We start from the raw sequence: 25,323 nt of genomic DNA, 5'->3' as shown, positions 1-25,323 counted from the left end.
CCCGGGAGACTGCTAGTGGATCTGGAGTTGGATGTTGAAGTACCTGAGACCATCCCACCAACCACCAATTTGGACGCCAAGCGCCAGAAGCAGTACCGACAGATCCAAGAATATGTGGAGAGAAACCTGCGCCAGAGCCAAGAAGGGCAAGAGTGCCGTTTCAACCGGCGAGCCCAGGCTACTCCTTTTGAACCTGGGGATGTAGTGCTAAAGATAAAAAGAAGGTTGCACAAGCTAGATGATCAGTGGGAGAGGACCCCCTACGTTATCCAACCCACTGGTCGAGAAGATCAGAAGACTTACCTTGTCAGCCGTGACCAAGGGAGGACTACGGCCACTGTTTCCAGGGACCACTTGAAGAAATGTCCGGAGCCTCTGAAGATGGTGGAGAAGGTTCCCGCTCCCACTCTGTGCACAGAGGAGAATGTGTGACTTCCCGGCTGATTGGCCCATGCAGAATGGAGCAGTTATTGTTCCCTTTATAATGTTCCCACAACCCGTAGAAGATACGGAGCCAGAAAGGCCTATCAGCAATACACTAACATCTGCATCAAGGGATGCACCTGCACCTACACCACTCCCCCATAGGTCTCTACCAGCTGTACCTGACACTAGTGAAGAGGAACCCGTAACTCACTCTATCCCACCAGTCCTAAGTGAGAGTAGGGGTCTAAGAAGGTCCACACACCCTAACTTATGTCGGCCACCACTTAGATACAGAGAAACTGAAGTTTAGTGAGTGGTGCCTGCTTGGATGTGTAAATAGTGTGTGTGAGTGAATCCCAATCAACCGAATGCTTCACCTGATTAACAGAAGATGAGTAGGTAGCAGATTTCCGGCTACCCCAGTTATGTGTCCTCGTTGGGACAGTTCCACAGTTAAATAGTTCTTCAGTTTTAAAAATGGACCACGGCCAAGAACTGGCAGGCCAACCCAAGATCTTTTGGGTTTTGTCAATAATTCCTGACTACCTTCTTGTAACACCAACCCGGTCTCCGGAGAGGCAGATTGGAGGAAGGGCCTGTGGTAGAGTCGTCCGAGGCCCGTCACCATTGCAACCGGTGACTACCCTCCAGACCGTGGGACCCGTGACAAAGACTGCCGGGTAAGGAACTTTTTACCCGGCCAGTGTGGGTGTCACCCGGACCCGTTCCTGGACTTGGGCAAAAGGGTGCACACCTGTTCTAGTGGTGGCACAAGGGAACAGGTTGTTTGGGTGGCGGGGGCGAACAGAAGGTGGTCCGGTCCATTTTTGTTAATGCAACGTTTAAATTCTGTGCCTCCCGTCAAGGGAAGAAATGTTTGAAATGTTTTCCTGTTGAAAATATACCTTTTTTTTCATCCAAGCAGATGCAGTTTAATAAATGTTGGTGGTCAGACAGCCCGCGGACGGCCTGTATTAAACCAAGGGGGAATGTGACACCCTGGCGCCGCCAGGTGGTCACACAGTAGAGGCCCCGCACAACACCTTCCCTCACAGGGTTACATACAGCCGACCTGAAACCCTAGTCACCCCACCTTAGGGTAGGACAGACACACCAGTGGGCAGGACCAGGCGGATAGAGAACCCCCACCTAGGGGTCTAGAGAACCTGGGGCGAGAAAACAGTCAGTAAAGTTTAGCAGTGAAGTTGAGGAGTTGAAGATGAGTAGCAGTGGTGGAGGAGGTAAAGTTCAAGGGGATCAGTGTAGCTCCAGTGAAGTGCGGAGTCAGAAAGGAAAGGCGTCGGGGTTGGAGCCCCGGCGTACTTGCTAGGTAGCAGATGGTGGTCCGTGTCTGACAGGAGACGGGAAGATGGCAGCCGGAGATCCGAGGTGGACCGGGGCAGGGTTGAAGCCCTCCGGTACCAACACCAGAGAACCGACCCGGAAACCGAGCCCAGAGGGGGTACTTGGACCCTGAAGCCAGAACCGGAACCAACGGCCTAGCTAATTAACCAATTGAGGGCAGGATTATAGGTCTTGTCCCAACAAAAGTCCCAAAAGCAGACAACCACCCACAGAGTCAGCGTCAGCTGGCACGGCTCCCAACAGAACTACCGGGAGCGGACTCCCGCGTTCCACACCGGGAAGTCCACCTCATCACAACACAGTGCAGAGGAAAGTGACACAGACCACCAGCCCGGGTGGGGGACTAGAGTACACCCGGCCGCGGCGGCCGGCCACCAGCAACTTGGTTAGCCACCAGACTTGTCTGATTTATTTAACCATGAGTAAGCTGAGATTCCCTGGTCCGACCAGGCGCGTTGGCTCCTGCCATCACCGTCCCCTGCACCGAGTCACCGGGTCCTGGGGCAACCATCCCTACCCACGGAGGGGTTAACAACCAGCTGTCATTCCATCACCCCCGGGTGCCCCACAGCAGCAGCAGTGGTGCTACACTTCACCACACACGGTGGGTGGCGTCACAGACTGATTACGGCAAATCCCATACAAATACGTCCCCTTTTATTTGGAGTGTCCACGTGACCCCCAGGTCCGGAGAATCCCTTGGGCCACACTGCGGATCCGGATCCGAGCAGCCCGGCTGCTACTGATGTGGGGTCGGCACACCCCATTACAATAAAATGACTCTCCCCACAGCTGAGAACTGAACAGCCCAGGGGTCATGCACAATCCCAGCTGAAACAACCACAATATATGACATGCAGTTAAACACCTATCTTCTGTTGTCTGGGTTCTGCTGTATGTGGTGTGGGTGTTGAGTTCAGACACTCACACCACAAATTAAAAATGGCAGCCCACAGCTGCTGAAAAAAAATGTAAAAAATTTTAAAATATTAAATTATATTTTGTTTTAAAAATAAAATCTTATATTATTCATTATTTTAAAAAAAAATTATGACAAAGTCCCTTTAATTGCTTCATTGTTGTGCCATTGTTTTACTGTTGTCAATCACAGAGCGGTGATGCTGATCAAGAGCATCATGATCGTGGATGCAGTGGTTGTGACCATTATCTGGCCTGGGGATAGAGAGGGCCTACTGACCCCAGCGCCTATTTCAGTTGGATATAGGTCTGAGGAGGCATAGGCCAGAAATGTATTGTGGCGCAGAGACCCGTCAGGTCCCTGCATGCAATACAAGCTGCCAGCCAAACAGTGGCTGGAAGCTGACATCGGAGTATCCATGACTGGGGGAGCATTGGGGCACTGCATCGGCTACAGAGCCAGGGAAGATGTGGAAAATATATAATTTTTGGTGCTTTTGTTGGAGACAGAACAGGGACTATAAATACCAGAAAGGGACCCAGGATAAGGTCATACATCCCAGGATGGAGACATGTACACCAGGATGGATACATATATATTACGATGGGTTGAGGATGGGGACATATGTACCAGGATGGGAGACATATATACAAGGATGGGGCCTAGTTTGGGGGACATATATAACGAGATGGGGATATATATATACCAGGATAGGGACATATACAAAATGGTTCCATGGATGGGGACATATATACCAGGAGGGGGGACATATATATCAGGATGGGCCTAGGATATGGAACAAATATACCAGGATGGGCCTAGGTTGAGGAAATATATACCAGTATGAGTAACATATACTAGGATGGAGGACATATATACCAGGTTATGGACATATTTACCAAGAAAGGCACAATAATGGGGAACATTAGTACATAATGGGAACATTACTACATATTGAAGTGGGAGGGCAACCCGAAAGCCTATGCATGATTTAGAATACTTTAGTGTCCAAGTACCCATACAACTGATCAACATGCAAGGGAGGGGAGCAAGTCCAAATTTTGCATTGGTGAATCGTACTCTAATTACACCACTAACTTACTACTTGTGACTTTAATATATGAGAAACTATAAGGGCTTGCTTACAAGTAAATGTGGCTGCTGCAGTTCCCTGCATAGCTAGGTGGCTATAGGGTAGAAGATGCACTACTGAACCAGGGTTCTAGCCATTTCTTTCTCAGGATGGAATGTCCTCTGATCATAAAATAATGGTATTTCCTAGCAATAAGATTGGAATAGCCTTTTAGCACTAAGATAGTATTTTGGTGTTATTATTATTATTATTATTATTATTATTATTCTAACAAAAAAGTAAATGTTTGTAAACTGGTAGTTGTTAGTAAATGATGGTAAAAGAGCCTTTACAAAGGGTCTATTTACACTTACAGTATGAAATAAAAAACTGACCAGCACATCCAAAAAGACAAATGTAAGCAGGGGCAAGCTGAAAATGCAATGTGCTGCTACAAAATATAAAGCAGCACTTTGAAATGCTAAGTAATGCAAACACTGAATATAGGCATTTTAGAACTGCATTACTGCTATTGAAAATAAGTATTAGAAATGAGATACTTAATGCATAAATTGGCCTCTTTATGAGAGCCCAACAGTCAGAGACAAGGTGCATCTCTTTGTTGAGTCCCTATTAGTGATAGGCGGCCTTGCAGATAACTGGGTTCAGTGGGTCTAACCGTGTTTAAAAAAAAGAGAATTTTGTTTACTTACCGTAAATTCTTTTTCTTATAGTTCCGTAATGGGAGACCCAGCACCCTCCCTGTTGCCTGTTGGCAGTTTCTTGTTCCGCGTGTTATCACCGGCTGTTGTTGTAGACAGAGGTGCCGGTTGTTCCGGTTCTTGTACTATCTCTACTTGTGGGTGGCTACTCTCCTTCAGCTTTTGCACTAAACTGGCTATATTTGGTTATCCAGGGGGTGTATATGCTCGGAGGAAGGGGCTACACTTTTTAGTGTAGTACTTTGTGTGTCCTCCGGAGGCAGAAGCTATACACCCCATGGTCTGGGTCTCCCATTACGGAACTATAAGAAAAAGAATTTACGGTAAGTAAACAAAATTCTCTTTTTCTTCATCGTTCCTATGGGAGACCCAGACCATGGGACTTCTCAAAGCAGTCCATGGGTGGGAATAAACAGAAAACTGAGAAGTAGGCGAAACCTAACTTCACAAATGGGCGACAGCCGCCTGAAGGATGCGTCTGCCCAAGCTCGCATCTGCCGAAGCATGAGCATGCACTTGGTAGTGCTTCGAAAAGGTATGCAGACTAGTCCAAGTGGAAGCCTGACAGACCTGCTGAGCCGTAGACTGGTGCCTGAAAGCCCAAGAGGCACCGACAGCTCTGGTCGAGTGTGCCTTGATCCCCGGCGGGGGAGGCACTTGAGTACACTCGTAGGCATCGGAAATGGCCGACCTAATCCAACGAGCTAGGGTCGGCTTAGAAGCCGAGAGGCCCTTACGCCGACCTGTGGTCAGCACAAAAAGAGAGGTGCACCGCCTAAGAGCAGCGGTGCGAGACACATAGATCCGTAGCGCTCGCACCAGATCCAGAGTATGCAACGCTTTTTCAAAGCGATGAACAGGAGCCGGACAAAGGGAAGGCAGGGAAATATCCTGGTTAAGGTGGAAAGGAGACACCACCTTAGGAAGAAAGTCCGGAGTCAGACGGAGAACCACCTTGTCTTGATGAAAAACCAAAAAAGGTGACTCTGAAGAGAGCGCAGCCAAATCAGAGACTCTCCTGAGGGAAGTTATGGCCACTAGAAAGACCACTTTCTGTGAAAGACGAGACAAAGAAACCTCCCTAAGTGGCTCAAAAGGGGGTTTCTGCAAAGCCGTGAGGACCAGATTAAGGTCCCAGGGATCCAAAGGCCGCCGGTAAGGCGGAATGATGTGAGATGCGCCCTGCATGAAGGTGCGCACCTGAGCCAGCCGGGCGATACGCCGCTGGAACAACACTGACAGAGCCGAGACCTGTCCCTTGAGGGAATTGAGGGATAGTCCTAGCTGCAGACCGGACTGTAGAAAGGACAGGAGGGTCGGCAAGGAAAAAAGCCAAGGAGCATGGCCGGAAGAGCGACACCAGGATAGGAAAATTTTCCAGGTCCTGTGATATATTTTGGCCGAGGAAGACTTCCGAGCCTGAGTCAGAGTGGAGATCACTTCAGGAGGGATACCAGAAGTCGTCAAGATCCAGGACTCAAGAGCCACGCCGTCAATCTGAGAGCCGCAGAATTCTGGCGGAAAAACGGACCTTGTGAGAGAAGGTCTGGACGGTCCGGGAGATGCCACGGCACCTCTACGGACAGATGGAGCAGGTCTGGGTACCAAGCTCGCCTGGGCCAGTCTGGAGCAATGAGGATGACCCGACGGCCCTCCATTCTGATCTTGCGCAGGACTCTGGGCAAGAGAGCTAGAGGGGGAAACACGTAAGACAGACGAAACTGGGACCAATCTTGAACCAGTGCGTCCGCTGCAAGGGCTTGGGGATCGTGGGAGCGAGCCACGTAAACCGGAACCTTGTTGTTGTGCCGGGATGCCATTAGATCCACTTCCGGAGTGCCCCACTTGCGGCAGATTGACCGAAACACTGCAGGATGCAGAGCCCACTTGCCGCTGTCCACGGTTTGACGGCTGAGATAATCTGCCTCCCAGTTTTCCACGCCTGGGATGTGGACTGCGGATATGGTGGACTTGGAGTCCTCCGTCCACTGAAGGATGCATTGAACCTCCAACATTGCCAGGCGGCTGCGTGTCCCGCCCTGGTGATTGATGTAGGCAACCGCTGTCGCGTTATCTGACTGGACTCGAATGTGCTTGCCCGCCAACAGGTGGTGAAAGGCTAAGAGAGCTAGAAGCACAGCTCTGATTTCCAGCACATTGATCGAGAGGGCTGATTCGGACTGAGTCCAAATGTCCTGCGCTCTGTGGTTGAGATATACTGCTCCCCAGCCGGAGAGACTGGCATCCGTGGTGAGGATTACCCAGGACGGGGCCAGGAAGGAGCGTCCCTGAGACAGAGAGAGGGGCCGAAGCCACCACTGAAGAGAGCTCCTGGTCTGTGGCGACAGAGCCACCAACCTGTGCAAGGAGTAAGTCCGTTTGTCCCAACAGCGGAGAATGTCCAGCTGCAGAGGACGCAGATGGAACTGGGCAAAGGGAACCGCTTCCATTGACGCCACCATCTGACCCAGCACCTGCATTAGGTGCCTGATGGAATGACGGTGAGGCCTCAACAAAGAGCGCACCGCTAGATGGAGGGACTGCTGTTTGACTAAGGGCAGCTTTACAAGTGCCGGCAAAGTCTCGAACTGCATCCCTAGGTATGTGAGGCTCTGGGTCGGAGTCAGAGTGGACTTGGGTAGATTGACAAGCCACCCGAATTGGACTAGAGTGGCGAGAGAGAGCGAGACACTCCGCTGACAGTCTGCACTGGATGAAGCCTTGACTAGAAGGTCGTCCAGGTAAGGAATCACTGCCAACCCTTGGAGGTGCAGAACCGCAACCACTGCTGCCATGACCTTGGTGAATACTCGAGGGGCCGTGGCTAACCCGAAGGGGAGAGCCACGAATTGGAAATGTTCCTCTCCGATTGCAAAACGTAGCCAACGCTGGTGTGAAACTGCAATTGGCACATGCAGATAGGCATCTCTGATGTCGATGGATGCTAGGAAATCTCCTTGGGTCATTGAGGCAATGACTGATCGCAGAGACTCCATGCGAAAATGCCGCACCTGAACATGCTTGTTGAGAAGCTTGAGATCCAGAATGGGCCGGAAGGAACCGTCCTTTTTGGGGACTAGGAAGAGATTTGAGTAGAAACCTCTGAACCGTTCCCGGGCGGGAACCGGTACAATTACTCCGTTGGCCTGCAAGGATGCTACGGCCTGAGAGAAGGTGGCGGCCTTGGAGCAGGGGGGAGTTGACAGAAAAAATCTGTTTGGCGGGCTGGAAGAAAATTCTATCCTGTAGCCGTGGGAGATGATATCCCGCACCCACTGATCGGAGATGTGTTGAAACCACACGTCGCCAAAGTGGGAGAGCCTGCCACCGACCAAGGACTTTGCTGGCGCGGCCAGATAGTCAAGAGGAGGCTGCCTTAGTGGAAGTCGCTCCTGCGGTCTTCTGAGGGCGCGGCTTTGTGCGCCAGTTGGGTTTTTGGTCCTTGGCTGAGTTAGTGGATGAGGCCGGGGGCTTAGAGGACGACCAGTTGGAGGAACGAAAGGAACAAAACCTCGACTGGTTCCTGCCCTGGACAGGCTTCCTGGTTTTAGTTTGTGGCAAGGAAGTACTCTTCCCGCCAGTAGCTTCCTTAATTATTTCATCCAGTTGTTCACCGAACAGCCTGGACCCAGCAAATGGGAGCCCAGCAAGGTACTTCTTTGAAGAAGCGTCTGCCTTCCACTGTCGAAGCCACAAGATCCTGCGGATAGCGAGGGAATTAGCCGAAGCCACCGCAGTGCGGTGAGAAGCCTCCAGCATGGCAGACATGGCATAGGATGAAAAGGCTGAAGCCTGGGAAGTTAAGGCAACCATTTCGGGCATAGAGTCCCTGGTGAGGGAATGCATCTCCTCTAGAGAAGCAGAGATGGCTTTGAGGGCCCACACTGCTGCAAAAGATGGGGAGAACGAGGCCCCTGCTGCCTCATACACAGATTTAGCCAGAAGGTCAACCTGGCCGTCAGTGGAATCCTTAAGTGAGGTGCCATCAGCCACTGATACAACTGTCCGGGCTGAAAGTCTGGACACTGGAGGGTCTACCTTTGGTGAATGAGCCCACTCCTTGACCACCTCTGGTGGAAAGGGAAAACGGTCATCAGAACCATGCTTTGGGAAGCGTTTGTCAGGACAGGCCCTGGGTTTGGTCACAGTGGCCTGAAAACTGGAGTGGTTAAAGAACACACTCTTTGTTCTCTTAGGCAAGGTAAACTGGTGCTTTTCTGCCAGAGAGGGTTGCTCCTCTGATACTGGCGGATTGAGGTCCAGTACAGAATTAATGGACGCAATCAAATCACTAACATCTGCGTCACCCTCGGCCAGATCAATGGGGCACATGGAGGTAGCGTCCGAGCCCCAAGTAAAGGCATCCTCCTCGTCCTGCGAGTCAGCTCGTGAATCAGAGCCGCGGGACGAGGAAGGAGAGGGGCCCCTGCGTCTCCTTTTAGGAGGACGGGGTCTGGGACCAGATGAAGGATCCTCTGAGAGCTCTGCTGATCGAGCCGTAGCAGCAGAGGCACCCTGAGAAGGGGGCTGATGCATGCTCAGCAGAGTCCGGGACAACTCTCCCATGGAGTCGGCAAAAGACTGGGAGATAGACTTAGAGAAAGATTCTACCCAAGCCGGGGGTTCAGCCACCGGAGCCGGAGCAGCCGGAGGGACCACTGGGGGTGAGACTCCAGGCTGAGGCACCACCATATTAGAGCAGGCATCACAATGTGGATATGTGCTCGGTTCAGGCAGTACGAGCTTACATGCAGTGCATATTAAGTACACCCTTGCTCCTTGTGTGAGACATGCTGCTGAAGTGGGGGCTCTGAGCCAGAATGACCCCCAGAGAGTATATAAGCAGGTCCACAACCAGAGGTTGTGACTTACCCGACCGTTTGTGTGCCCTCCAGATCCCACAGGCCGGACCCTCAGGGAGATGCTGCAGCCAGCGCCGATCGCTGTGAGAACGCTGATAAAATGGCGCCGGAGCGAGGAGAGGGGGCGGGGCCTACTCTAAGAGCGGGTTCCGGAGGGCAAAGGAGATCTACAGGGGAGGGAATATCTCCTCAGAGAGGAGTGTCCCTCCCCTGTGCCGAACGACCGCTGGGCGGAGCCGCACTGTCCCTCTGCATGATTGGCATGCAGGGGCAGTGAAAACGAAACTAGGCCTCAGGCGAAGCCGGGGCCTAAATTTAACAATGCGGCCGGCGAGCAGGCACCATCGGCGCGGTTCTCAGGTAAAAACCAGAGAACCGGCCGGAAATGTCACAATAGACACACAGCACACTCTCCCCAACAATAAAGTACAAGGGACCCCCCGAAAATAACGTCTCAGATACTTAGCTTGTGAGACGCAGGGCCAGGTCCCTGAGGGGTGAGTGCTCCGTCCAGCAGGATCCTGAAAGGGCTGCGGATGGAGACCGGTCTCCTGCAAAGCAGGGAGAACCGTGCTGGCTCCCACTTCAAGCCAGAGCCCGAGGGATGGTGAAGGAGCGTGGCATGTAAGGCTCCAGCCCTGAAATCAACCTTAACAACACCGCCGACACAGTGGGGTGAGAAGGGACATGCCGGGAGTCCAGGCTTGGACCCGCTTCTCTTCAAACTCTTTCCAAAAATCAAATTATCAGATGAGAATGCATGTGTGGATGTGTGCCTCCTGAACACAAAGCATTGAACTGGCTATATTTGGTTATCCAGGGGGTGTATATGCTCGGAGGGAGGGGCTACACTTTTTAGTGTAGTACTTTGTGTGTCCTCCGGAGGCAGAAGCTATACACCCCATGGTCTGGGTCTCCCATAGGAATGATGAAGAAAAAAACTGTTCTGGCCCAGAATTGATCCCAGATATCAAGCCGGACGCCAGTCCCCATATAAGTCTATGGGGGCAAGAATCTGATGTTTAAAATGGTGGTAGAAAAGATAGGGGGATTGGAGCAGGTGTGTGATACTTACTGAGTCTCCAGCGCAGCTGTAACTGCTTATTACTCCGATTGCCACAGAACCATGTCAATCGGGATGAGTATGTTAAAGTTCCGGGATTGTCAAATCTAATAGGCTGCTATTTTTAGGCTTAGGGGGTCAAATAACCATGGGTCTCCCCAGCCTGAGAATACCAGCCCTCAGCTGTCGGCTTTATCATGGCTTGTTATCAAAATTGGGGGGACACCGTACGCCGGTATTTAAATAATTTAAAAAAAAAGCCGCATACGGTTCTTATTTTGATACACAACCAAGATAAGCACACAGCGGGAGGCTGCAGCCTGTAGCCGTATGCTTTATCTGTTCTGGGTATCATAACATGGGGGAACCTTACGCCAAATTTTTATTTATTTATTTTTACACCGATCTAAACGCAGACAGGGTCTGTGATTAGATGCAGCCACACATGCTGTCACACAGGATGGGAGTGCATCTGAATGAAACCAATCACAGATGCCAGGACTGACGGTGGGTGGGTAAAGCAGTGCATAATGATAGAGCGACAGTTACAGTGGTGCCAGAGACTTGGTAAGTATATCGCACATGCGTTTTTCTTATTTTCTTTCTTTTTTTTTTTCTCGAGTTGCCAGATCCAGATTGTTACCTGGAATACCCTGAGAACTCCAGGCCTGGGACTTGGGTACCTTTGAAACCGTGCGGATCAGGACTTTTACAGTCCAGATCTGCCCCTCACTAGTCTCTAACCTAATATGCTACTATCGTTTTTCAGTTTCAATTTAAGTAGGTTCCTGCTTGCTCATAAAATTGTAGGCTTTAAGCCTGGATAGCGAGCATTTTTACACAGGACAATGTGCTGCAAAGAACAAAAAGATCATTTCACTCAATCATTAAGCCTTTTTTATGATTTTTGTGAAGTAAGCTTTCCTATGAATCCTTATTCACTGTAATTTGTCAGATTGTTCAGTATGAACGCATTTTAAAAGTCACAACCGATGACTTCTACACTTTTAATACCCAAGAGGAAAGGTAGAAGGGGAAGGATGTGGTATGAAAATGAATGTATGTACACAAATATGTCTGTATAACTATGAGTAATCAAATAATAGTATGCTAGAATACTAAATGCACCAATAAACAACACAATATTCTTGTAATAAATTAAAAAAGAGAAATGAAAATGAAAACTGATATTGTTTGTAGGGGCATAGGCTATTTTTCAAAGCCTACCAGCCCTGTATACTAAGATTATGAATAGTTTGGTTGAAGTAGAGGAAGAGAATCTCAGTAAAGCTTAGTGAGTAATCACTGGACAGACCCTGGGGCATTGCATTGTGCTCCTAAACTGCTAATCAGCCATCACTTTACCTGTTAGGACTTAAGCTGGTGTCACACTAAACGACAGCGACAACGACGTCGCTGTTACGTCACCATTTTCGGTGACGTAACAGCGACCTTGTAAGTCGCTGTTATGATCGCTGCTTAGCTGTCAAACACAGCAGAAGCAGCGATCATAAGGTCGCTGTGCTACATGTTCAGAGAGCAGGGAGCCGCGCTTAGCGCTGGCTCCTTGCTCTCCTGCAGCACACATCGGGTTAATTAACCCGATGTGTGCTGCAGCTACATGTCACAGTGCAGAGAGCAGGGAGCCGCGCGCACTGCTTAGCGCTGGCTCCTTGCTCTCCTTGCTACAGTATACATCGGGTTAATTACCCGATGCATACTGCAGCCACATGTCACAGTGCAGGAGCCGGCACTGGCAGCAAGAGCGGAGGCTGGTAACCAGCGTAAACATCGGGTAACTAGGGAAAGGTCTTCCCTTGGTTACCCGATGTTTACGCTGGTTACAGCTTACCGCAGCTGCCAGTGCCGGCTCCTGATCGCTTCATTTCGTCGCTCTCTCGCTGTCACACACAGCGATGTGTGTGTCACAGCGGGAGAGTGACGACCAAAAAATGAAGCTGGACATTCAGCAACGACCGGCGACCTCACAGCAGGGGCCAGGTCGTTGCTGGATGTCACACACAGCGACAGCGACGGGACGTCGCTGCAACGTCACAGAAAATGGTGACGTAGCAGCGACGTCGTTGTCGTCGTCGTTATGTGTGACACCAGCTTTACTGCAACTTAAGAGCTTGATTGTTTTCATAGGTACTCACATAAAGTGTTAAGTAAAAAGAAATGTCTCATTGATCTCTAATGAGCAAGAATTATTTATTACCTGATTTCTGTCATTTGTATTTTTATTCACTGAGTGAACTATTGGATTATTATCACAGATGTCTCATGTACTGTAGGTTTTATTGCATCTATTGTGAATACATTTATAGGGTCTGTAGCATGCATATACTTTAGCTCTTTGTGTACAAATGGTGCCATCCACTGCCCATGGTGGTAACCTGACAAGATACAGTGCTAGGCTATATGCAGATCCAGCAACATAGGACTGAATTTATTATTATACTGGAATTATATGACTATCTGATATCTGCCCATTTACTAAAATATTAAAATAAAAAATATTATGTATATCCATATAGGAATGGACAGAGACAGAAGTTGATAGACAGACAGACAAGAATAGATATAAGTAGAGAGGAGACATATAGAAATAGAAAGTGAGAGAAGATATATAGATAGACAGAAATAGAGAAACTGAGAAAGAAGTAGATAAAATGATAGATATAAATAAATAGATTTATTCATATATGATATTTATTATTAAAGAGGTTATCCATTACTTTAACACTGATGGCCTATGCTTAGGAGAGATCTTCAATGTATGATGGGCCGCAGTCCGACACCCATCACCCCCGCCGATCAGCTGTTCTCAGTGCCTTTAGTAGCAGTCTGTGGCCAGAAATGCTCAGTTCCGGAGCTGCCCTGTCTTCAGATAGTAACCGCGGTCAGATACTCTCTTCTGCCTCCAACTCAAATCAATAGGAGGCGGATGTGCAGTACCCAGCTGTGGCCGCTATCAGAAGATGAGGCAGCTCCAGTACTGAGCATTTCCGGCCGCCGCTGGCACCGAGAACAGCTGATTAGCGGGGGTACAGGTTGTCGGACCCCTGCCACTCAGACATTGATGACATCTCCTAAGAATACACCATTCATTTTAAAGTCCAAAAAAGTATTAACTCTAGCAAACCACAGACAGGGATATGTAAAAATTCCATTTATTTCCAAAAGTTAAAAAATTCGCAGTACAGGCTTGCACAGAAAACAAAGCGATATATCGCAATCCAATCGCATCAATTTTAAAGTAAAGTAGTGGACAACCTCTTCAAAATAATATTAGCTTCATTTATATATAATTGTTATGCGAGGGACCCCACGTAATGGCTGTGGATTCACTAAGCCTACTGGTCTGGGTAGACACATGAAAATTAATTAAGAAATAATGTTTGGAACACCATGCTAAGTCTTAACTGGGTGCAAAAACCCTAACAAAAACTTCATTGTATAAAGAGAAGGGCTACACACCAGCGACAGTGCAAGGCTAATAAATGTAAAGCAGAAACTGCTATGTGAATACTGACATGAAAAATACAATAGCTATATGTAAGAATGGTGTTCCAAATATTATTTCTTAATTAGTTTGTAGTCTTTCGTTTGTAAACCCAACTCCACCCATACCTTGCCGGTCCACATTACACATATATAGTCTGGGTCTCAGCTTCCCATACATGGTAGGTGTTTTAACTGCAAGAGAGGACACACATTAGCTAGGGACCCCAATGTAAGAGACTACCGTGACAAGGTGTTGAGGTTCTGTTGTATTGATCAATTCAATAGCTAAATTTCTCTTTATTCTTAAAGTTCATAGCAGTAATGCAGATACCATTGTCATATTTTCATTCTTACATATAGCTATTGTATTTTTCATGTCAGTATTCACATAGCAGTTTCTGCTTTACATTTATTCCCCTTGCACTGTCGCTGGTGTGCAGCCCTTCTCTTTATATATTGGGTGGACACATGGGCGCCGGCGCAGCAGTAAGAAGGGTAATACAGAAAACAAAAAGGTAAGGTGCAATATAATTATTTAATAAAGTCCAGGAACAAGCAGAGCGAAAACTGCCAAGAAGTAGAGCTTCTGGATGGACCCAAATGGAAAATTGACCTTAACAGCTTGGACCGGATATAGACAATTGTGTACTGAGTGCTAGTAGACCAATAGCACAGGTACAGATGAGTGCAGATGGCTGAGAGGGTCACAGGATGGCAGAGACTGCTGGCAAGTTGGTAGCAAAGAAGACTGGAGAACGCTGGAAGGGTAACAGGCAGAAGACACACTGGAGTGACTTGGTGTCAGACAACCACAGAAATGGAAGGTCCAAGACCTGGAGAAGGTTGCATACAAGATTCCAGGGTTCCGATCAGCCATGATGCAGAGAAACAAAGTCCAGTTCAGTCCCTCAGACCTCAAAAAAGGTCCAACTCAGTCCCTCAGACCTCAAAAAAGGTGAGTCTCCATAGTCAATCAAAGTCAATATCAGAACTCAGGTGAAAGTCCAAGAAGCCCTTAAATAGGCCCAAGCAATTTATCAAATTGCAAGGCACAAGGCTGCCTGCAAAGCCTACAGTGGAGCAGACCCAAAACATGGCAGGAGTGTGACAATAATATTATAGTAATATAAGGGGTAACGGAAAAATCAGATGTTGTCATACTTTGCACTGATGAAGACCAACATCCCGAAACATGTGTCTACAAATTGAGATTCTGGTTTGACTTTTATCCTGTCATGTGGTAAGTCTCATTAAAGGATCAATATTACCTTTTAGGATTGCTACTTCCTGTAGGTAGCCCTAGAGTTCAAGTCATCTTCCTCTCTGAAGAGGCAAATTGTATATAGTAATATAACCATTCATATCAAGGTGATTTTAGCACTGGAATGGATGTAATACCAAAGCAACAGGAAAAATGACACCTACATTAAATCGCTCTAGGTAAGAAGCACAACCAAAGAAATAAAAATCTTTAGTCATTGAACAGTGAGACAACCATTGATGGATTGCATGGAAAATGACAGTGTGCAAAGGTGAAAGTAGAAAAAAATAAAGACAATTAAAGGCGCTTTCCTCTTCCTCATGTTCAGAATCATGTTTAGGATAAATGGAATTCAAAGAATTCCCCACTTCCATTAATAACTGGGTGGAATGGCAACAGACAATATCCTTTACTGACAGGAGCAGCATACCGGCGCTGAGTGCTAGGTCAATCCCATAAAAAGAAGTTTAATGACTTAAGCAGCTTGCTCCTCTAGCTGTTTGTGTAGACAGCAATTGCTGGTTTAACCAAGCACATTTTTTTGTAGACTGACTTTTCCTTATATGTGATAGTATATAGATAATTTTCGAATTGTATACACTTACAAATAGTATTGAAATATTAATAAATCATTAATTGCGGGTAGGTTTAGTTCTATTTTCTTTTTTTTGTCTTGCGATAGTCCTTGATGTTTTTGCACCAAATTATTCAAAATGTTGCAAGTGGTTCATTAACTTTGCAGCAAATCAAAAATATCCTTAATTGTTGTTTTTAACCTTTGTGACTTTTTAACTCAAAAAAATTGCATGTTCCAATAAAATTTAAAATTTACACAAAAATTCAGAATTTCGTAAAATCACTCGACTACTTAAAAAGTCACATTTGAGGATTTAAACATCTGGATACAACAAAACCCACCCTCATTGGCAAATATGGAAAAATGTAAAAAAACAAACACATTAACCCCTTACATACAATGTAATTACCCCTTAATACAATGTTACATTCATGTATGTGATTGCAGTGGTGATGCGGAAAAAGCTCAGGAGCATCTTAGCTAACATCTAGGCAATGCAATCAGGTTTTGTTCACACATGGCAGAATTGCAGTGGATTTGCTGGGCAGATCTTGGTGGTGGCACAGAAACATGAGAACGCTGCAGATTTTCAGATTCATAACGTGCTTATAATATTGAAAAGAAAGCCATTGCTTTTCAGGATGGATTTTTACATTTTAATGTATAAAGTAAAATCTGTGCTAAGGGTGACATTTCACATTTAAATTTTGCTGCAGATTTGTAGGGATTTGTTTTATTTTTTTGCAGTCTAAATGTTACTTACCCAAAGTCCCTAAACACAAAAAGTTTAGTTAGGCTGCTTTCACACTATGTTTTTTTAACATACCTCAAGAACGTTTTTTGGCTGCAAAAGCGGATCCTGTTTTTACAAAGAAAAACGCATGCAAACGCATGTGTTATTTTGCAGGATCCTGTCACTTGAAATTTATGGGCGGGCATTGAAGTCATGTGATCAGGAGTGAGGGGAACTGAACATGATAGACTGGGAGCCGGCATCTGACAGCTGCGGACGCTGGTAACCAAGGTAAACATCGGGTAACTAAGCAAAGTGCTTTGCTTGGATATCCAATATTTACCTTGGTTATGAGCGTCCGCAGCTGCTAGAAGATGGGCTGCCTGCTCCCTGCACACGTAACCATGGTAAACATCAGGTAACTAAGCGAAGCGCTTTGCTTGGTTACCCGATATTTACCTTGGTTACGAGCGTCCGCCGCTCTCTCAGGCAGGGGAGAAAGAGAGAGAGGAGAGAGAGGGGGGAAAGAGAGAGAGAGGGGGGAAAGAGAGAGAGAGGGGGGGAGAGACTGATCATGCCAGGCTGGTTTCTAGGCATGCTCAGTAGAGCAAGCAGGATCCTGTCTATCAGCATGCAAGCGTTCACATGCGTTTGCGTGCAGTATAGTCAGGATCCAGTGAAAAACAGTATTTGGACGCAGCTAGTTAAAAAACTGCAAGTCGCTGGATCCTCACTATCACGTACGCAAACGCATGTGAACGCATGTTGACGCGAGTCCATTGCAAATGCATTGAAATGAAAACGTATTTGCACTGGATCCGTTTTTGCGTTAAAAAAAGTTCACGACGCATGTTAAAAAAACGTAGTGTGAAAGCAGCCTTAGCTGTCAGCCAAACAATGGTTCATCCAGCAGCTATCTCCCCCTACTCTCCAATAAACAGGAGTGCTGAGCTGTAGGAGCGCTTCCATGTTCTCTGTGCCAAAAAGCCATATATCTCTAGAGTGGGCTGATCACTTACAGAACAAAAGGATTGGTAGTCTTAAATCGGACAAGCTGGGTCCTTATCTTCCCTGACATCTTCTGTTGGGGGAGAGTCGAGGGCAACCATACACCTCAGTCTATCAGCTGTACTCATCGGTATCGGTAGTTTTGGCTGACATTAGTCTAAAAATTTATGGGGGCCTTTACACTCCTATACATTTTATTGCCAAACTGACAATGAGAAAAGAATGATCATTGGCTCTGGCGCTGCTACATCATTTCAGAGAAATTGTAATTAAGTATTTTAATTAAAAGTGTACTGTTGTATCATGAATGTCTCCTTGTAAACTGGGTCATACTAAAGGGGCTATCTCACCAATGCACAGACTTCATGTAGGGAGGTTCTCCACTCTCTCTATAAGGCAATGGTTCTCAACCTTTCTGACTTTGACAGCCACATTCATCTCAGAGAGAGGGTCATGAGCAACATTTAGCTCTTGCCCTATATCCCAGTAGTGATACCCAGAGTCCCCATTACATTACAATAACAACCAATACTTTTCCACAGCAATTAAACAGAGACAGTATACCAAGATATAGGAGTTAAGCACTCCCATGACACTGTCGCATCCAGCTTAAAGCACCTCCAGCATAATATGGTCTCCAGTTTACCATACTTAAATTATCTCTAAACACGCCAAACCAGTATATGGGTTCTGACCTGGTCTTCTGTGTGGGGATGCTCACACAATTTACCATCTGGAGATCTGTTCTTCTTAGCTGTTTGCAAAAGTTGGTGCTAATGCAACAAGCTGGCAGAGAGCCTTGAACCACAGATCTTGAGCCTGTAAGCCACATGTGAATCCCAAGCCAAAGGTTGAGGACCCCTGCTCTAAGGCAAAGCAGAGAGCCAATAATCGTTATCTCGTGCTCAACGACCAACATGTAAATCTACTACTAAATGTATGTTTAGCTGCAGTTGACTTTCTGAAACCATACCTATAGCTATCAACTTCTGGGCTGGTTTCAATCTGTGATTTGGGTTGTCCTGATAACACATCTATTTTAAAAAACAGAGACAATTTATTGTGTACTAATAAAAATATAAGATTTTCCACATACATGTCATCAGGGCAATTGTCAGGAGAGTCCATTCTTTGTCCAGAACGCACAAAATGTAAAACTTCCATGTTGGAATACCCTTGATAAGGTTGTTGTCCAAGAGAGAAAAGTTCCCATAAAAGAACCCCAAATGACCTGAATAAAACAAAGATTTAATTATACAGTCAGTGGTTTAGTACCTAAATTGTAAGACTGAAATCACACTTTCATGTGACTTGCACGAGGATTGTATCGCATAGCCCGGACCGGCCGCCAGTTCTCCTGACAGGAGTGGATCAGCTGCATAGAAATACATGCAGCTGACCCGCTCCTTTCAGGAGAGTGGCCGGTCAGAGCAATGCGAAACCCGCACGAGTCACATGCAAGTGTGACTCCATACTTACTGACATATTAGGAGAACAGCAGCAGAAAGTACTTGTGTACATATGGATTCCTCCTCCTCCACTCTCCATAGAACTGTATGAGCATCAATTATCATCTCCTTTCTCAGTAATGGGAAAATCTGTATTCACTGAAGATTTTACCCATAAAGAAAGAATGAAAGATTTTTCTGATGAGGTATAGTACAAAATGTCTTATCTTTAATCTATTATTGATTTATGAAAAAACATTGACTGTTAAGGGCGCTTTACACGCTGCGACATCGCTAGCGATTGCTAGCGATGTCGAGCGCAATAGCTCCTGCCCCCGTCGCTCGTGCGACATTTGGTGCTCGCTGCCATAGGGAACATTATCGCTACGGCAGCGTCACACGCACATACCTGGTCAGCGACGTCGCTGTGACCGCCGAACAATCCCTCCCTCAAGGGGGAGGTGCGTTCGGCATCATAGCGACGTCACTGCGGCGTCACTAAGCAGCCAGCCAATAGAAGCGGAGGGGCGGAAATGAGCGGGCCGTAACATCCCGCTCACCTCCTTCCTTCCGCATTGCCAGTGGACGCAGGTAAGGAGATGTTAGTCGCTCCCGCGGTGTCACACATAGCGATGTGTGATGCCGTAGAAACTACGAACAACATCGTACCGGTGGCAGCTGCAATATTAAGGAAATGAACGACGTGTCAACGATCACCATTTTGGAACGATTTTGCGATCGTTGATAGTCGCTCATTAGTGTTACACGCTGCGATGTCGCTACCGGCACTGGATGTGCGTCACTAACGACGTGACCCCGACGATATATCAGTAGCGATGTCGCAGCGTGTAAAGTACCCCTTAGTCTCAGGCTTTGCTCCCACTAACGCAGAAATTATTGCTTCCATACTTAGCCAGAAAAGTTGGATGAGTGTCATGCATGTCATTGTGTATACGAGTGTGTATGCTATCCATATGCACTGCATTTTATAACATCATCTTTTACATTCTAGAATACTTTATGTAAATTATTGCTAATTGTCAGAAAAAATGAAGCAATCAAATATAAACAGATAGATAGATCGATAGATAGCTGTAACCCCAGAAGTGATGCATCACATTAGCAATCAGGGTAATGGTAGTTGGAGGTTATGTCAGTTGTGTAGTGTCAGCTGGCATCAAGCCTTGGTTTTAGTAATGGAGAGGCATCTATCAGACACCTCTATAACTAAAGCAGAAAAGAAGAGAAAAAAACACAAATACAAAATAATTTATTTAAAATCCCTGATGCATTATTTTCTCCATTTAAAAAACAAAAATCCATATAGGTCCGATGTTATCCAGGAATTCTGACATAGTTCACAAATTGAAATCTGAAAGACATAAAAAGAGACACAAAAACAAGACGCTGTCCCTCGTTCACCAATTTATTCAACAGCAAAGTTCCCAGGTCCAACGTAGTCCAGTGGTTCCCACGACACTCCTCGATTACACAGATCAAAGGTTATGGCAAAGAATGAGGCTCCATAAACTTTGAGCAGCAGCCACTCCCAGCTCAAGTTACTCTCCGCAAGACCCGGCAACTATGATGAGCGGTGACATCATAGCGCCATCGCTCATCACTCTGATAATCGATGAGATCAGGAATGTCATCACTCATCACTCTGATGAGCAGTGATGTCAGGAATGTCAGCGTTCAACACTCTGATGAGCAGTGATGTCAGGAATGTCAGCCCTCATGACTCTGATGAGTGGTCACTTTAGGAATGTCAACACTCATCACAGTGACAAGCGATGATGTTCCTGATGCCAGTGCTCATCAGAGTGATGAGTCATGATGTTCCTGACATCACTGCTCATGACAGTCGCTTGGTCTCATGCAGCCTGAGCTGGAGTGGCTGCTGCTCAATGTCTATGCAGCCTCATTCTGAGTTTTCATTGCCTTTGATCTATGTAATCGAGGAATGTAGTAGGAACTGCTGGACTATGTCAGACATGAGAACATTGTGTTTAAATAAATTGGTGAACAAGGGACAGTCTTTCTCTCTTTTTATGTCTTTCAGGTTTATATTTGTGGGCTACGTCAGAATCCCAGTACTAGACTGGACCTGCATGGTTTTTTTAAATTGCTGATCCAGTGAAAGAGTCAGGGAGGGTTTTTTCAAATAAACTATTTTCGTTTGTGTGTGTGTGTGTTTTTCCTCCTTACTTACTGGGTTAGTAATGAGGGTGTCTAATAGACACCTCTCCAATACTAACATTAGGGCTTGATGCCAGGTGACACTATACAGCTCAATCCAACCACAACTACCATTACCCCAATTGCACTAGAGCAATTGGGAAGAGCCGAATCAAAGTGCCAGAATTGGTGCATCTAATGTGATGCGTAACTTGTGGGACAGCTGATGGCTGGAAGGGCACAATAACCATGGACCTTCCCAGCCTGATAACATCAGCTCACAGGTGTTTGCTTTACCTTACTGGTTATTAAAAATAGTGGGGACCCCACATTGTTGTTTTTTAATTAATTGTTTACTTATTCAGTTAATAAAGCCTAAACATCCTTTGGTGCCACATGAAAGGCAAGTTTGTAACATGGGAGGCTTGTGAAATGATACATGTGTAGAATATCTGTCGCGGGCGGGGAGGACGCCACTGCGCTGCGCTCGCTAACGCTCGGGTCCGGCGCTGCTGCGATGGCTGCTTGGTGGCTAGAGCGGTGGGCCGGATCCGGGGACTCGAGCGGCGCTCCTCGCCCGTGAGTGAAAGGGGTCGTTGGTTTGGGGAATTTAGTCCGTGACGCCACCCACGGGTCGTGGTGAAAATAGGCACCACCGCTGCTGATGACGGGGATCCCGGGAGCGATGGTAAGGAGCAGCTGGGATGTTGTTTCCACCCTCTGTGGGTAGGGGTGGGTGGTCCCGGGGCCCGATGATGTGACGGAGAGGCAGGGTTGGTGAGGTACAGGGTTGCAGGGACAGCGCGGCGCAGTGCCGTATGGCACGGGTGTACTTACTCAGCAAGAAAGGTACAAAGTCCTCGGTAAACCAAACGGCTGGATGGACGGGTCCCGCAGCCGGCTGCAGTGTCTCTCCCCGGACAGGTGATGTCGGCTGTCTTTCCCTGCACCTTGATGTTCTCTTTCTGACTACTATGGATTCCCAACGGTAGTCCGCTCCCCGGTGTATGGGTACCGGAGGAGCCCGTTTGCCCGCAGGCGCTGGCCCTTGGGTCTCTAGCCTTAGGCGGTAGCTGTATACCCTCACGGTGTGGGCGGTTGCCTTCAATCGGGACTTTTGCTGTTATGAAACCCCTGGGTTCCAGTCACATTCGGATCTGACTATTGACGGCAGCTCCAAGCCTGGTCGGGGTCCGATGGCCCTGCCTGGGTGTGCTGGCTTCACTTCGCTCCCCGGTTGGTACCGGCGGGCCGTCGCCAAACCCCAATCCTACGGTTCCGCGTTGCTTCACCACTCCTGCAGACGGTCACCACCGTCTGCCAACCTTGCTGTCAGTGCCTGGGCCACAAACCCAGACACCCAAGTGTTTACTCCTCTCACTTCAAACTCCTACACTGTTCTGACACTTTTCCCGCCTCCAGGCCTGTGAACTCCTCGGTGGGTGGGGCTAACTGCTTGGCTCCGCCCCACTTGGTGTGGACATCAGACACTGGAGGGAGGCAACAAGGGTTTTTGTTTGGCTGGTGTCCCTGTCTAATGGGGGTGGTGGTGTTTGTGTGTTATCTGTGACGACCTGGCTAGTCCAGGGCACCACATATCTATTCTATTGAGCTAATATTTTTCTATCTCTTTATATTAGTTTTTTCCTTTGACGTGTGCGAGAAAATGATCGGACAGCATATGGATGGTCTGTGTGCCGTCTGATTTTTTTCTCACACCCATAGACTTGCACTGGTAAGCCTCGTATGATATACGTGGCCATACACAGCTTGCTGCAATTTTTGTCCTCAGCCCGATTACAGTTGATAAACATTGCCTCATTGAATAACATTGGCGCAAGTGCAGTGGAATTTTTTCTCTCATTGAACTCATCCCATATATATGCAAATGGGAGCAAGGCCTTAAGTTTCTCTCCTTTCTAAAATAATTAAAATTAAATAAGTTCAGATTAGAAATAAGTGATCCTGATTGGCAAAGATCGGAAAATTTTAAAATCGTACGATCTTTGGCCAGATCAGATCAGGATCAGATACGATTGTTAAAATTGTTCGATCTTTGGCCGGATGAGTTCGGGATTGAACTTCCGATCATTTTCTGCAAATGTTGGCTATCTTGCCAAGGATCGGTAAATGTTCGGATGGCAAAAAACATCCTCTCCCTGCCCATCATAGCCATGTCAAGTACTGGCATGGCTGTGATTGGCCACTGTAACAAAAAAAGGAAGCAAAAGACTGAAAACACTACATACTTACCGAGTCCCTGTGGCTGCAGTGCTACTTCTGGGTCTCATAATTATCTCTCGTCTATGTACACTGCGTTCTCTGGCCACCGGCATCTCTGATTGGCTGCCAATGGACCACACCCCCACCTTCTGAGACAGCGTCTGTGATTGGTTGGACTCACAAACACTGTCCTTATACTGGTGATAAATAAACAAATAAATAGGGTCCCCCTATATTGATCCCAGCACAGATAAAGCCATGGCTATAGGCTGCATCCCCGAGCCATGCACTTATCTTGGCTGTGCATCATAATAAGAGGAACCGCATGCGGCTTTTGTTTTTTGTTATTATTTATGTAAATCATTTTTAAAAAGACATGCAGTCCCCCTCAATTTTGATACCCAACCATGATAAAGCCTGACAGATAGGGGCTGGTATTCTCAGACTGTGGACACCCATGCTTATTGGAGGCCCCCCAGCCTAAAAATAGCAGCCGTTAGCAGCCCAGAATTGCTGCATCCCTTAGATGCGACAATCCTAGCACTTTACCAGGCTCTTCCCGATTACCCTGGTGCGGTGGCAATCGGGGTAATAAGGTGTTAATCGCAGCTCACTGTTGCCACTAAGCCCTAGATTAGTAATAAGAGGCATCTGTGAGACCCCCCCCATTACTAATCTGTAACAAACACAGAAAAAATCCTTTCTTTGAAATAAAAGACAAAAAGCACCCTCTTTCGCTACTTTATTAACCCCCAAAATACCCCTGAAGGTCCGACGTAATCCACATGAGATCCCACAATGCTTCCAGGTCTGCTACATCTTTTACAGCGAGCACCATAGAACATGGCAGCCTGCTGTGAGCTTCAGGCAGAGAATGAATGAGCCACACGATCAGCGGTGACATCACTCAGGTAAGTTGCAGTCACAGATGGAGGTTCCCACACTCTTCCACCTTTGACCGCAGGTAACCTGACCTCAGCAGACCTTCCGAGGTGGGGTCACTGAGTTCATTAAGGTCCCCTCCAGCTGTGCCCGCAACTTACTTGAGTGATGTCACCACTGATCGCGCAGCTCATTCATTCTCTGCCTGAAGCTCTCAGTGGGCAGTCATGTTCTATGGAGCTCACTGTGACTCAGATGTAGCAGAGCTGGAAGCATTGTGGGACCTTGTAGTGTGTATTACGTCGACCTGGGTGTTTTGGGGGTTAAAAAATTGGTGAAAGAGGGTTTTGTTTTTTTTAATTTTTTAAATATATTTAAACTATTTTTCTGTGTTTGCCTTTATTTTTCCCCTACCCATCACTAATCCAGGGTTTAGTGGCAGCTGTGGGCTGCCATTAACCCCTTATTACCCAATTGCCACCACACTAGGGCAATCGGAAGAGCCGGGTAAAGTGCTGGGATTGTCGCATCTAATGGATTCAGCAATCTTAGGTGGCTGCAGGATGCTATTTATAGGCTGGGAGGGTCCCAATAAGCATGGGTCTCCACTGGCTGAGAATACCAACACCCAGCTGTTGGGTTTTATCATGGCTGGGTATTAAATTTGGGGGGGATTGCACGTCGTTTTTTTAACTTTATTTATTTAAATATTTTTTTTAAAGCATACAGTTCCTCTTTTTTTTTATATACAGCCACGATAAGCACACAGCTGTGGCCTGCAGCCCGTAGCCGTGACTTTATCTGTGCTGGTATCAATGCAGGGGGACCCTACAACATTTTTCTTTATATATTTATTTATTTATCACCAGTATAAGACACAGACAGTGTTTGTGATTCCAACCAATCACAGACGCTGTCTCAGAGGGTGGGTGCGTGGTCCAACAGCAGCCATTCAGAGACGCCCGTGGAAGGGGAAAACAATGAATATAGATGAAAGACAATTATCGGACCCGGAAGTAGTGCTACAGCCACGGAGACTTTGTAAATATGTACTGCATTAATTCTTTTTTATTTTCT

General features: G+C 47.0%; 1 protein-coding gene across 1 annotated transcript in view; it reads right to left on the bottom strand.

The window, feature by feature from the left end:
* ROS1 (ROS proto-oncogene 1, receptor tyrosine kinase) overlaps positions 1-25,323 on the bottom strand; it is a 480,047-nt gene that overhangs the window by 64,354 nt on the left and 390,370 nt on the right. Inside the window, exon 39 of the mRNA XM_075340023.1 lies at positions 18,612-18,746. Within this exon, the coding sequence (XP_075196138.1) occupies positions 18,612-18,746 (135 nt within the window). The remainder of the gene's footprint in view (positions 1-18,611; positions 18,747-25,323) is intronic.

The sequence above is a fragment of the Anomaloglossus baeobatrachus genome, chromosome 3 (genome assembly GCF_048569485.1).
Source record: "Anomaloglossus baeobatrachus isolate aAnoBae1 chromosome 3, aAnoBae1.hap1, whole genome shotgun sequence".
NCBI classification, from domain to species: domain Eukaryota; kingdom Metazoa; phylum Chordata; class Amphibia; order Anura; family Aromobatidae; genus Anomaloglossus; species Anomaloglossus baeobatrachus.
The sequence above is the reverse complement of the archived record's forward strand: the minus strand, read 5'-3'. Positions and strand labels throughout refer to the sequence as shown.